At 41.1% G+C, this 14,290-nt stretch overlaps 1 protein-coding gene and 1 long non-coding RNA gene across 10 annotated transcripts in view; one reads left to right on the forward strand and one right to left on the reverse strand.

The window, feature by feature from the left end:
- ntng2b (netrin g2b) overlaps positions 1-14,290 on the forward strand; it is a 218,753-nt gene that overhangs the window by 161,071 nt on the left and 43,392 nt on the right. For 4 of the 9 annotated variants that reach the window (XM_061931847.2, XM_061931850.2, XM_061931853.2 and 1 more), the window contains 16 exons: positions 1,707-1,790; positions 1,871-2,125; positions 2,593-2,700; positions 5,691-5,771; positions 5,854-6,123; positions 6,228-6,311; positions 6,394-6,663; positions 6,768-7,010; positions 7,070-7,153; positions 7,261-7,344; positions 7,452-7,532; positions 7,651-7,734; positions 7,817-7,900; positions 8,265-8,345; positions 9,996-10,079; positions 10,197-10,280. In XM_061931847.2, coding sequence (XP_061787831.1) covers positions 1,707-1,790; positions 1,871-2,125; positions 2,593-2,700; positions 5,691-5,771; positions 5,854-6,123; positions 6,228-6,311; positions 6,394-6,663; positions 6,768-7,010; positions 7,070-7,153; positions 7,261-7,344; positions 7,452-7,532; positions 7,651-7,734; positions 7,817-7,900; positions 8,265-8,345; positions 9,996-10,079; positions 10,197-10,280 — 2,061 coding nt within the window. Of the gene's footprint in view, positions 1-1,706; positions 1,791-1,870; positions 2,126-2,592; positions 2,701-2,787; positions 2,854-5,690; positions 5,772-5,853; positions 6,124-6,227; positions 6,312-6,393; positions 6,664-6,767; positions 7,011-7,069; positions 7,154-7,260; positions 7,345-7,451; positions 7,533-7,650; positions 7,735-7,816; positions 7,901-8,264; positions 8,346-9,995; positions 10,080-10,196; positions 10,281-14,290 lie in introns of all 9 variants that reach the window. The other 5 variants (XM_061931846.2, XM_061931848.2, XM_061931852.2 and 2 more) reach the window with 5 other exon arrangements.
- Positions 981-14,290, reverse strand: part of LOC140677634 (uncharacterized) — an 83,502-nt gene continuing 70,192 nt past the window's right edge. Inside the window, exon 4 of the long non-coding RNA XR_012049426.1 lies at positions 981-1,570. This is a non-coding gene — a long non-coding RNA (uncharacterized lncRNA). The remainder of the gene's footprint in view (positions 1,571-14,290) is intronic.

Raw genomic sequence — 14,290 nt, forward strand, 5'->3', positions numbered from 1 at the left:
GGCAAAATAATCAGACTTGGTGTCCAGTGTAAACGGAGCTTCTGTGTCATATTCTTCCGTGTATAGATCGGTCCCTCGGTCAATAGAGAGCACGACTTCTACAGTTTGTTGAATATCTTAACTGCACAGACAGCAATGTGTTTCTATAAGTTTGGATTAGGGTATGTCCTTTTTTAAAGTGGAAAGATGTTGATGTTTCTTGTTTTGAAGTTAGCATATTAGCTTGCTAGCCAGCCATTCAGCACACTATCTTGCTTTTCCAGTAAATAGGCAGTATCATCGGTCTGTGAGTTTATCCAAGTGCGGTGTTCAATCACGGTTTTACGATCATTTTAATTGAAAATGGCAATGTCGACCATCAGGAGTTTTAATACCGTTTATCGTTACGTCCCTCGCAAGAGCCCTGACTTTGGATTAGCAGTGGACATGATAGATGATAACGACGAAGCAATATTAAGACTTCTGATATTTAATTCTCATGGTCACTAAGGCTTTTGATGTCAGTTCCACACAAGTCCGAGGAACATGAGACTCAGGGCAACAAGGTGACAGCCGCATATGAGCACGAAGAGGAGAAAGAAAGAGAGGCTAACGATATTTCTAGCTGTCATAGATTCGGCACATAGTCTACTGCAGAAGCTCGATAAACTTTGCAACTAGCCTCGCACAAGGAAGAACGGGTCCATGAGACTCACGGCCACGGAAGCACTTTCTCATCTGTGCATGAGAAAACCCGGGGAGGGCAAGGACGGTGGAAGAGAAGTCGAAAGTAACGGTCTTACTTTTAAATGTATGCTGGTGGTTAGAGAGGGGTACCGTTCACATTTGAACCGATTTCGGTACTTGTGTTTTAGTAAATATTGTTTTTGAAAATAAAGGAGCTGATTATGAAAGCTGCTGTCCAGTTGTTATAGCTTATTTATTATGATCATATCATTTGCAAGCATGAGTAGGTGTTGCTATTTTCTATGTTTCTTGCATTGAACAAAGAGAGCACAGTCTACCGAGTCAATTAACATACTTGGCCAATAAATCTGATTCTGACATAAAGTTGCACTTACAGTTGCAAGTCCAAGACGTTAGATGGCTGTAGTGTAGTGTATAGTTTATGCTGTATTTTGGTTTTTTTTTGTTGCGCCTTAAAATTTATTAATACTGTAAGTATTGTGTTTATTACACACCAATTGTTTGATTGTAACGTGCATCTTAGTTGTAGTTTTCATTAACAACTTTGGAGGTGCTGAAATCGCCATGTAAAATGGCTAATGCTAATCAGTGGCATGTCAATAGCAAAGCCAACGTATATTAGCATCAAGCTAGCACATTTTGGGAAAAGTGGAGCCTTAGCGTTTTTTGAGTCAATTGCTTGTTGGCATTAGAAATTGTAACATTACCTGGAGGCAGTCCACTCTCGGTGCTGCTGGAGTGATCGCCAAGTGCCGAAGTGCCAAGAGTCGGAAACCAAACGTCACGTCACCCACAACCCGGGTACTGTAAGGTGGCATTGGATTTTATGTGAATCGGTGCCGGATTGGGTACTCATCCCTACTGGTGATAGTAGTATTTCCTCCTGCAGTAGAGTAAAATAGACAACAATAAAGTCATGCTAGGAATAGTGCAGTAGTACCAGTAACTAGTAACTAGTAACCCCTCAGCTCTGCAGATAACAATATATTTTCAATGTTTACTTGTTTATCTTGTCATAGACACAGCTTTCGTGTCCCGTATGCAAGAGGAGACTTACGGCCACCAAGGTACTTTCTCATTCGAGCATGAGGATGACCAAGAAGGTGAGAAAAATGACATGAAAGCAGAGGTGGACAACATCAGATATATCAACTGGCACTAATTTGGCTTTGCCATGACTTAGTTTCCCACAGTCCTGAGGGACACATACATGACACTCATGGCCACAAACACTCATTCTCATCTGCGCATGAGGGGGAAACGAGAGGTATGTTTGAAAAGTTTAAAAGTCTGCACAAAATTGTCGTGCTTAAAAATAGAAACATGCACTCTTGTGTTGCTCTGTCAAAAACAGTTTCCCAAAAGTCAGAGGGAAACGCGCATGAGACTCATGGCCACGAAGGTGCTTTCTCATCTGAACACGATAATGACAGAAAAGGTAGGAGGTATCTTTTGAAAGACTGGTCGTAGTGACTGTCATGGGCTTTTATTCTTTAGGAGGAAAACTTTTTTTGCTCTTGAATGGCGTAACTTCCCACAAGCCTAATGGCCACAGTTTTTTCTCATCCGTGCATGACAATGACAAAGAAGTGAAGTGAAGTGAAGTGAATTATATTTATATAGCGCTTTTCTCTAGTGACTCAAAGCACTTTACATAGTGAAACCCAATATCTAAGTTACATTTAAACCAGTGTGGGTGGCACTGGGAGCAGGTGGGTAAAGTGTCTTGCCCAAGGACACAACGACAGCGACTAGGATGGCGGAAGCGGGAATCGAACCTGCAACTCTCAAGTTGCTGGCACGGCCGCTCTACCAACCGAGCTATGCCGCCCCATGAAGAAGACCACCGAAGTTGAATACGTGGTAAAAAGGTGGAGACTTGAAGTCTTATTTGTTTCTCCGTAGTTCCCCGTGAGTCTTATAAAGATGCACATGAGGCTCATGGCCACAAAGTTACTTTCTCATCTAAGCATGGGGATGATGGAGAGGATGAAGAAGACAGCCAAATGAGAGGTACGGTTTTGTCTGACGGTAGTGAGTGTGACTGTGGCGGGTTGTAATCTCTAAAGATGGGATCTCGTTTGGCTTTCCATGACATAGCTTCCCACAAACATGAGACTCATGGCCACAATTCTTTCACATCTGAGCATGAGAATGACAGAGAAGGTGAGAAAGAACACAACTTAAGACTAGGGTTGTACGGTATACCGGTACTAGTATAGTATCGCTGTACTAATGAATCAAAAACGATACTGTACTCTGTTTGAAAAGTAGAGGCTCCCCATTTTTATTTTTATTAACGGGCATTACAGCGCGCCATCACGTCATGTCATTGCTGGTTCTACAAGCAGAGGAGCATGTTCGGCACAATAACGGAGTACTTACAAGCAGACACAGTGTGTAGACGGAAAAGGGAGAACGGACGCATTTTGGCCTAAAAACTAACGATAAAGGTGAAGCTATAACACTGAAACGCCCTCAGGAAGAGGTGCTTTAAGACATAGCTAGCGGCTAACATCCATCCGCAGTCGGCAGTGTTTTAGCTACTTCTAAATCACTAATCCTCGCCTCCATGGCGACAAATAAAGTAAGTTTCTTACAAGTATCATCCCTGCAGGACGAGGAATATCTAAACATGCTTCACTACACACCATAGGAGCATACAATAGCTCACCGGCGTCACCGCTAACCAAAGATAGTGCTCATGAATGTAAACAAATGCCATGGGTGGATCTACACCTGACATCCACTGTAATGATACCAAGTACAATAGCGTATCTAGTCGATACTACTATGATTACATCACAAAATCTTTTTTCCTTATTTTAAAATTCATATTATGTTTATAAACTCAGGAAATATGTCCCTGGAGACATGAGGACTTTGAATATGACCAATGTATGATCCTGTAACTACTTGGTATCGGGTCGATACCTAAATTTGTGGTATCATCCAAAACTAACATAAAGTATCCAAACAACAGAAGAATAAGTGATTATTACATTTTAACAGAAGTGTAGATAGAACATGTTGAAATGTAAAGTAAGCAGATATTAACAGTACATGAACAAGTGGATTAGTAATCAATTTTTACAGCTTGTCCCTCATAATGTTGACAAAATAATAGAATGATAAATGACACAATATGTTACTGCATATGTCAGCAGACTAATTAGGAGCTTTTGTTTGTTTACTTACTACTAAAAGACAAGTTGTCTAGTATGTTCACTATTATTTAAGGACAAAATTGTTCTTCGATTGCAATAGGAAACATGTCTAATGTACCCTAAGATCTTTTAGTTAAGATAAAGCCAATTAAGCCATTTTTTGTGGTCCCCTTTATTCAGAAAAGTATCGAAATACATTTTGGTACCGGTACTAAAATATTGGTATCAGGACAACACTACTTAAGACTAACAGTAGTGTAGTGACTGCAATCGTTTGCAGATAGAATGCTGATTGTGTCTTGTTCTGCTTTGTCATGACATAGTTTCCCACAAGTCTGAAGGACGTGCAAATGAGACTCATGGCCACAGGGAGAATTTCTCATTTGAGCATAAAATAGACAGAGAAGGTGAAGGTATTAAAGTCAAATGTCAAATCTTCTTAAAGTCTGCTAGTAGTAACAGCAGTGAGCTGTCATCTTTACAGATGAAAAATTGTACTACGGTTTTCCTTTCCGTGATGTAGCTTCCCACAATTCTGAGGGACAGGCACATGAGACTCGTAGCCACAAGGAGAATTTCTCATCTGAGCATGAAAATGACAGAGAAGGTAAGGGTAATAAAGTCAATTGAGAGATACAGTGTTTTTTTTAAAGTCAGGCAGCAGTGACTGCAGCTAGCTGTCATATTTAAAGGGGAACATTATCACAATTTCAGAAGGGTTAAAACCATTAAAAATCAGTTCCCAGTGGCTTATTTTATTTTTCGAAGTTTTTTTCAAAATTTTACCCATCACGCAATACCCCTAAAAAAAGCTTCAAAGTGCCTGATTTTAACCATCGTTATATACACCCGTCAATTTTCCTGTGACGTCACACAGTGATGCCAATACAAACAAACATGGCGGATAGAACAGCAAGTTATAGCGACATTAGCTCGGATTCAGACTCGGATGCGGCTTAAGCGATTCAACAGATTAGGCATGTATTGAAACGGATGGTTGTAGTGTGGAGGCAGGTAGTGAAAACGAAATTGAAGAAGAAACTGAAGCTATTGAGCCATATCGGTTTGAACCGTATGCAAGCAAAACCGACGAAAACGACACGACAGCCAGCGACACGGGAGAAAGCGAGGACGAATTCGGCGATCGCCTTCTAATCAACGATGGGTATGTGTTTGTTTGGCATTAAAGGAAACTAACAACTATGAACTAGGTTTACAGCATATGAAATACATTTGGCAACAACATGCACTTTGAGAGTGCAGACAGCTCGGTTTTCATTAATTATTATATTCTGTAGACATACCCTCATCCGCTCTCTTTTCCTGAAAGCTGATCTGTCCAGTCCAGTTGGAAATGCATCTGCTTTGAGTGTCGCAGGATATCCACACATTCTTGCCATCTCTGTCGTAGCATAGATTTCGTCGGTAAAGTGTGCGGAACAAACGTCCAATTTCTTGCCACTTTCGCATCTTTGGGCCACTGGTGCAACTTGAATCCGTCCCTGTTCGTGTTGTTACACCCTCCGACAACACACCGACGAGGCATGATGTCTCCAAGGTACGGAAAACAGTCGAAAAAAACGGAAAATAACGGAGCTGATTTGACTCGGTGTTTGTAATGTGTTTGAGAAAATGGCGGATTGCTTCCCGATCGCTCCGAGAGCGAATAATAGAAATGCGTTTAATTCACCAAAATTCACCCATTTAGAGTTCGGAAATCGATTAAAAAAATATATGGTCTTTTTTCTGCAACATCAAGGTATATATTGACGCTTACATAGGTCTGGTGATAATGTTCCCCTTTAAAGACTTTGGTTTTGCTTTTCCACGATGTAGCTTTCCACAAATCTGTGGGGCAAGCACGCGAAACTAATGGTCACACTACTTCCTCATTTGGGCATGAGGACAACAGAGAAGGTGAGGAAGAAGACCACCAAGGTCTCATGTTATCTTTAGAGATGGAAACGTGCACTCTGGTGATGCTCTTTTTATGACTTAGCTTTGCACAAATCCGCGGGACATGCGCGTGAGACTCATGGTCGTGAAGGTATTTCCTCAACTGAACATGAGAATGACAGAGAAGGTGAGGAAGAAAACTATCAAAGTCAAATAAACTCCAAGAGTAGAGACGATAGCGAGCTGCTTTCTATTACGGAAAACACTCCTGTTTTGTTCTTCTATGACCTAGCTTCCCACAAGCATGCTGGACATGTGCATAGGTCTCATGGCTACACTACTTTCTCATTCGAGCATGAGGATGACAGAGAAGGTAGGAAGAGGATAGTCGAAGCAAAGGTGTCTTTTTAAACCGTAGTGAGCTGCCATCATTAAAGACGGAACCCTGCACTCTTGTTTTGCTCGTCAATGACATAGATTCCCGCAACTTTGAGGAACTCGCGCATGAGACTCATGGCCTCAAAGGTACTTCCTCATCTGGGCATGAGGTCAACAGAGAAGGTGAGGAAGAAGACCACCAAGGTCTCATGTTATCTTTAGAGATGGAAACGTGCACTCTGGTGATGCTCTTTTTATGACTTAGCTTTGCACAAATCCGCGGGACATGCGCGTGAGACTCATGGTCGTGAAGGTACTTCCTCAACTGAACATGAGAATGACAGAGAAGGTGAGGAAGAAAACTATCAAAGTCAAATAAACTCCAAGAGTAGAGACGATAGCGAGCTGCTTTCTATTACGGAAAACACTCCTGTTTTGTTCTTCTATGACCTAGCTTCCCACAAGCATGCTGGACATGTGCATAGGTCTCATGGCTACACTACTTTCTCATTCAAGCATGAGGATGACAGAGAAGGTAGGAAGAAGATAGTCGAAGCAAAGGTGTCTTTTTAAACCGTAGTGAGCTGCCATCATTAAAGACGGAATCCTGCACTCCTATTTTGCTCGTCAATGATATAGATTCCCGCAACTTTGAGGAACTCGCGCATGAGACTCATGGCCTCAAAGGGACTTCCTCATCTGGGCATGAGGATGACAGAAAAGGTGAGGAAGAAAACTGTCAAACTGACCATAATGAGCTGCCATCATATAGAAATCATGTTTTGCTTTTTCATGACGTAGCTTCCAACAAGTATGAAGGACACGTGCATGGGACTCATGGCCACAGTACTTTCTCATTTGAGCATGACAATGACGGAGAAGGTGAGGATGAATGACGGATTAGTGATTGAAGATGGAAACTCAAGTCTTGTTTCGCTTAGCTCCCCACAAATCTGAGGGACATGCACGCGGGAGTCATGGCCATGAAGGTAGTTTATCATCTGAGCATGAGAATGACAGAGAAGGTAGGAGTAAAAGTAGTCAAATGAGAGAGTATTTTAATAGTTGTGATTTTGGTGAGTTCGTCATTAAAGATGGAAACCTGCACTCTTGTCTTGCTCTTCCATGACAGTTTCACATAATCCTGAGGAAGATGTGCATGAGATTCATGGCCACAAAGGTACTTTCTCTTCTGAGCATGAAGATGACAGGGAAGGTGAGGAAGAAGACTGCTAAAATAAAACGTGTTACAAGAGTAGTGACATAAGCAAGGTGCCTTCTTTAAAGGAAAAACACGTCTACTCTTACTTTTTCATGACGTAGCTTCCCACAAGTATGAGGGACACGTGCACGGGACTCATGCACTCAGTACTTTCTCATTTGGGCATGAAGATGACAGACAAGGTGAGGGTAAATACCACCCAAGTCAAATGAAGAAGTATTGTCCTACTGAAGTATATTATTAGTTATCTTTAGAGACGGGGACTTAAAAGTAAATAAAGTTTGCTTTTCCATGACGTAGCAACACGCCAGTCTGAAGAGGATGAGCATGAGACCCATGGCCACAAAGGTGCTTCCTCATCTGGGCATGAGAAAAACAGAGAAGGTAGGAGGAAAGAAGTAAAAGGATAGATAGCATTCAACAAAAATGGAAAGCTGCACTCTTGTTTTACTTTTCCATGACACAGTTTCACACAATTCTGAGGAACATGTGCTTGAGACTCACGGCCACCAAGGTATTTTCTCATCTGAACATGAGGTCGAGAAAAAAGGTGAGGAGAAAAAAAAGACCACCAAAGTCTAATAAGGGAGTAGTAGTAGTAGTTTTAACTTTGAGTCCTATTTTTATTATTTTTTTATGAGGTTTTCAAAAATAAAGTGAAACTTGGTGTGAAAACGTATTTTCAAATTCAAGGTGTTGATATTTACATAGTCGTCGACAATAGCCCTGTGAAAAAAATCAAAGCAAATATTTGACACCACCTCTTAAAAGAATTAGAATCAAGTATTGTTGAGAACTGGAATCGAAAATAGGAACCCGAAGAGGAACCGGAACCGTCCAAATTCAAACAATGCCCAACCGAAGTACGGTAATCTTCAGAGAATGAACTCTTGTTTTGCTTTTTCGTGACATAGCCTCCCACAGGTATGAGGGACACGTGCACGGGACTCGTGGACACAGTACTTTCTCATTTGAGCACGAAGATGGCAGAGAAGGTGAGGAAAAAGACCACCAAAGTCAAATGACGAATTATTGTAATATTTAAGTATATTACAAAACCTAAAACCAGTGAAGTTGGCACGTTGTGTAAATCGTAAATAAAAACAGAATACAATGATTTGCGAATCCTTTTCAACCTATATTCAATTGAATAGACTGCAAAGACAAGATATTTAATGTTCGAACTGGAAACTTTATTTTTTGCATATATTAGCTCATTTGAAATTTGATGCCTGCACATGTTTCAAAAAAGCTGGCACAAGTGTAAAAAAGACTGACTAAGTTGAGGAATTCTCATCACACACTTATTTGGAACATCCCACAGGTGAACAGGCTAAATGGGAACAGGTGGGTGCCATGATTGAGTACAAAAGCAGCTTCCATGAAATGCTCAGTCATTCACAAACAAGGATGGGGCGTGGATCACCACTTTGTGAACAAACGCGTGTGCATATTGTCGAACAATTTAAGAACAACATTTCTCAACGAGCTATTGCAAGGAATTTAGGGATTTCACCATCTACGGTCTGTACTATCATCAAAAGGTTCAGAGGATCTGGAGAAATCACTGTACGTAAGCAGCAAGGCTGAAAACCAACATTGAATGCCCATGACCTTTGATCCCTCAGGCGCTATTGCATCAAAAAGCGACATCAGTGTGTAAAGGATATCACGACATGGGCTCAGGAACACTTCAGAAAACCACTGTCAGTAGCTACAGTCACTACATCTGTAAGTGCAAGTTAAAACTCTGCTATGCAAAGCGAAACCCAGAAACGTCGCCGGCTTCGCTGAGCTCGAGCTCATCGAAGATGGACTGATGCAAAGTAGAAAAGTGTTCTGTGGTCTGATGAGTCCACATTTCAAATTGTTTTTGGAAATTGTGGACATCGTGTCCTCCCGGACAAAGAAGAAAAGAACCATCCGGATTGTTATAGGCGCAAAGTTCAAAAGCCAGCATCTGTGATGGTATGGGGGTGTATTAGTGCCCAAAGCATGGGTAACTTACACATCTGTGAAGGCACCATTAATGCTGAAAGGTACATACAGGTTTTAGAGCAACATATGTTGCCATCCATGGACCCCCTTGCTTATTTCAGCAAGACAATGCCAGGCCAGCGTGGCTTCATAGTAAAAGAGTGCGGGTACTAGACTGGCCTGCCTGTAGTCCAGACCTGTCTCCCATTCGAAAATGTGTGGCGCATTATGAAGCCTAAAATACCACAAGAAAGACTGTTGAACAACTTAAGCTGTACATCAAGCAAGAATGAGAAAGAATTCTACCTGAAAAGTTTCGAAAATTGGTCTCCTCAGTTCCCAAATGTTTACTGAATGTTGTTAAAAGGAAAGGCCATGTAACACAGTGGTAAAAATGCTCCTGTGCCAACTTTTTTGCAATGTGTTGCTGCTATTAAATTGTAAGTTAATGATTATTTGAAACAAATTTTTAAGTTTCTCAGTTCGAACATTAAATATCTTGTTTTTGCAGTCTATTCAATTGAATATACGTTGAAAAGGATTTGCAAATCATTGTATTCTGTTTTTATTTACACAACATGCCAACTTTACTGGTTTTGGGTTTTGTAATAGTTGTCTTTAGAGATGGAAACTTACAAGTAAGTAAAGTTTGCTTTTCCATGACGTAGCAACCCACAAGTCTGAGGGGGACACACATGAGACCCATGGGCACAAAGGTACTTTCTCATCTGAGCATGAGAATGACAGGAAAGGTAGGAGGAAAGTAGTTAAACGATAGACACCTTTTTAGAGTTCAGAAGTAGTGACTGTAGTGAGCTGCCGTTAGCAAAAATGAAAAGCTGCACTCTTGTTTTGCTTTTTCATGACAGTTTCACACAATTCTGAGGGACATGAGCTCGAGACTTACGGCCACCAAGGTATTTTCTCATCTGAACACGAGGGCGACAAAAAAGGTGAGGGAAAAAAAAAAAACACCAAGTCTAATAAGGGCGTAGTGCATAGGTCTGCAACGATTTGTCGACATATGTCAACATTAAAATAGTCGTGACCTCATCACTGGGGGTTTTCGGGCGGAAGTGGGTCACTTGCAAAAACATTGCCAGTGCTAACATGTAAAGTTTGAGGATATTTCCTCGTATTCTTATTAAAAACGTGGGCTTTGTACCGAGGATGTCGTTGTGGCTTGTGCAGCCCTTTGAGACACTTGTGATTTAGGGCTATATAAATAAAGATTGATTGATTGATTGAAAAACATGAATAATTTGCTCGTTTTGCAAAGCGGATTTGTTTCTATGGCAGTACATCTGTGATACGCGAACATTTAAAGCGGAGACATGACGTCGGACATCTGGAGGAAGGATGCGGTCTCAACCTCGTAAGAGTGTTAGCTTCTACCTTGCCAGCGAGCTGACAAGAGTGAGATGACGTTGTGTGAAAAATAACTTTAACTATCATTTTGGCCAAAGTCAGCCAGCTAAACCTTCAATTCAAGTAATTTCTAAAGCAGCGTCAATTTGAAATGTGGGGGAAAAAAGCACTTGAACAAACACGAACCTCGCGTGCACACGCACGCACACGCACACGCACACACACACACACACACACACACACACACACACACACACACACACACACACACACACACACACACACACACACACACACACACACACACAGGCACCAATGCGGAGGTATCATAAGATTAAAAATACAATCTATTAAATAGCCAACATTTTAACAATGATTCAAAGATACAATTCTACACATTCTATTAGAGTGCTAAAACTGCCAAGAGTTAATCAATAGTCAATACACCAGTGTGCAGCTTTTTAATCACAAAATTATTTTCTTTTTGAGGAAGTTAGATTTTGTGTTTTTTGTTTGTTTCCATTGCTGCTATTGTAACTGGGTTTTTTTTATACAAAAACAAGGTTTTTAGCAATTTGCCTTTCCTTTCTTTTAAATGTACATTTTATTAGTCATTTGAATTTTTGTAACAGGTGAATGAGCAGCACAGTTACAGTATGAATAAATATTCATGAAGAAATTAGTCATCTTTGTCATGTCCACACAAACACAAATACAATTAAACGTATACTTATCTCTGCGTTTAGGCCTCTTGTCCACACGCAGACGCATACTTTTGTCTTTGAAAACGCAGACTTTTGCAAACGCTGGCCAAAGTGTAGCGTTCCACAACTCTCCGCTTAGCGTATGCGTGTACACGGCACAAACGGAGACTTGTGATGACGTCACGGTTGTGCGCTGCCATTTCCAAACTCAACAACACTGCCTTGCTGGCTTTAAACACACTATAAGAGGACTTATTGTATGTTTGAAGGTAAACATGCTGCTCTTTTCACTCAAAATTAATAAAAAAAAGACACATCAGCTGTTTTGGATTTGATCGCTGTGGAACCTCCACCTCCAACTTTGACAAGCAAGACTTTTTGCTCTGTGTCATAAGAAAGATGCAACATTATCTTATGTTATTAGTCCTTATTTAACGACAAATTATGAAGTCACCTTACATGTCTTACTTCCATTTTTGCTCGCGCGTAAAAAGCGACCAAGCAACTAAAAAAAAACAATGTAGCGTCCTCCATGTAGTGTGTACTGATGTTACAGACAACATACACTTCATTGCACATGTACTATATCACTATATCCATGATTAAATGCATTATAATTCCACGAGAGTTTTGCAGAGGCACACGGAAGTTCCTGGGCTTTATAAAGGCACTTAAACATGCAAAATGGTTTCCTTGGCTCGTTAGTGCATGCTGATTTGAGTTATAATGTACACTTCACTGCACATGTAATACATCCCCATGTTGCTGAACATGTTATGATTCTATTAGTGTTGGGTTTCAGCAACACAGGCGCGCATTCGCTCTTTAATAATGTTCCCAGGATTCTGTGCACGTGCAGGCAGGTTTTAAAGATAATGTACGTGTCATTGTACGTCTAGTATATCAAAGTAAACATAATAGGAGGTGTAATGCTGCACCAAGTCAGCTATTGCTGCTTTTTTCAGGCTTCTGTTTGGACAAAATGTGCATGACAGCGGGTGTATGAGTTTGTGTAGACATAGACAGTTTTGTGGATGGAGATTGTTTTAACCCCAAATATGTGTTTTCTAAACTCTCCATGTTCGCATGGCCTTAGTAAGCACATGCCTAAAATAACAAGCTGCATTTATTTAGAAGTCGATGGCAAAAATTAGAGCCATTAAATATGTGTACGCTTTATTATCTGATTAGTCGACTAATCGTTAAGATAATCGACTATCAAAATAATCGTTAGTTGCAGCCCTAGTGCTGTATAGGGTTGGGCATCGGGCATCGTTGCAAACAGGGACTTATGTTCCGATTCTCCCGGAAACGTCCACATTTTTAATCTTTGATTCCTATTCCATTTTTTGTAATGAGGTTTTCAAAATTAAAGGAAAACTTGTTGTAAAAACTTTATATTCAGGTTCAAATTACTGATATGTATATATTTAAAGGCCTACTGAAACCCACTGCTACCGACCACGCAGTCTGATAGTTTATATATCAATGATGAAATCTTAACATTGCAACACGTGCCAATACGGCCGGGTTAGCTTACTAAAGTGCAATTTTAAATTTTGCGCGAGATATCCTGCTGAAAACGTCTCGGTATGATGACGTCAGCGCGTGACTTCACGGATTGTGGAGGACATTTTGGGACAGCATGGTGGCCAGCTATTAAGTCGTCTGTTTTCATCGCAAAATTCCACAGTATTCTGGACATCTGTGTTGGTGAATCTTTTGCAATTTGTTTAATGAACAATGGAGACAGCAAAGAAGAAAGCTGTAGGTGGGAAGCGGTGTATTGCGGCCGACTGCAGCAACACAAACACAGCCGGTGTTTCATTGTTTATATTCCCGAAAGATGACAGTCAAGCTTTACCATTGGCCTGTGGAGGACTTTGAGTTGGATGCGCAGACGCGGTACCGTGAGTACGCATGCAGCTGCGGCTTCCAAACATTTGATCGCTTGCCCGTACGTGCGTGCCGCTATGTGCATGTCACGTACGTAACTTTGGGGAAATATATGTGCTGTATGAACTTTGGGGAGGTGAACGGTACTTTGGGCTGTGGGATTGAGTGTGTTGTGCAGGTGTTTGAGTTGTATTGGCGGGTTATATGGACGGGAGGGGGGAGGTGTTTGTTATGCGGGATTAATTTGTGGCATATTAAATATAAGCCTGGTTGTGTTGTGGCTAATAGAGTATATATATGTCTTGTGTTTATTTACTGTTTTAGTCATTCCCAGCTGAATATCAGGTCCAACCCGCCTCTCACAGCATCTTCCCTATCTGAATCGCTCCCACTGCCCTCTAGTCCTTCACTCTCACTTTCCTCATCCACAAATTTTTCATCCTCGCTCAAATTAATGGGGAAATCGTCGCTTTCTCGGTCCGAATCGCTCTCGCTGCTGGTGGCCATGATTGTAAACAATGTGCAGATGTGAGGAGCTCCACAACCTGTGACGTCACGCTACTCGTCTGCTACTTCCGGTACAGGCAAGGCTTTTTTATCAGCGACCAAAAGTTGCGAACTTTATCGTCGATGTTCTCTACTAAATCCTTTCAGCAAAAATATGGCAATATCGCGAAATGATCAAGTATGACACATAGAATGGACCTGCTATCCCCGTTTAAATAAGAAAATCGCATTTCAGTAGGCCTTTAATGACAATAATAGCCCTGTGAATAATTCAGAGCAAATATTTGACACCGAGAATGGAGAATCGTTAAGAACTCGAATTGAAAAGAGGAACCCGAATAAGAACCGCTATCATCCAAATTCAAACAATGTCCAACCTGAGTGCGGCGATCTTCAGAGAATGAAAGCTGCACTCTTATTTTGCTTTTTCATGACATAGCCTCCCACAAGTCCGATGGTCATGCACATGAGGCTCATGGTCACAGTTC

This window comes from Nerophis lumbriciformis, linkage group LG39, assembly GCF_033978685.3.
Source record: "Nerophis lumbriciformis linkage group LG39, RoL_Nlum_v2.1, whole genome shotgun sequence".
In the NCBI taxonomy this organism is placed as follows: domain Eukaryota; kingdom Metazoa; phylum Chordata; class Actinopteri; order Syngnathiformes; family Syngnathidae; genus Nerophis; species Nerophis lumbriciformis.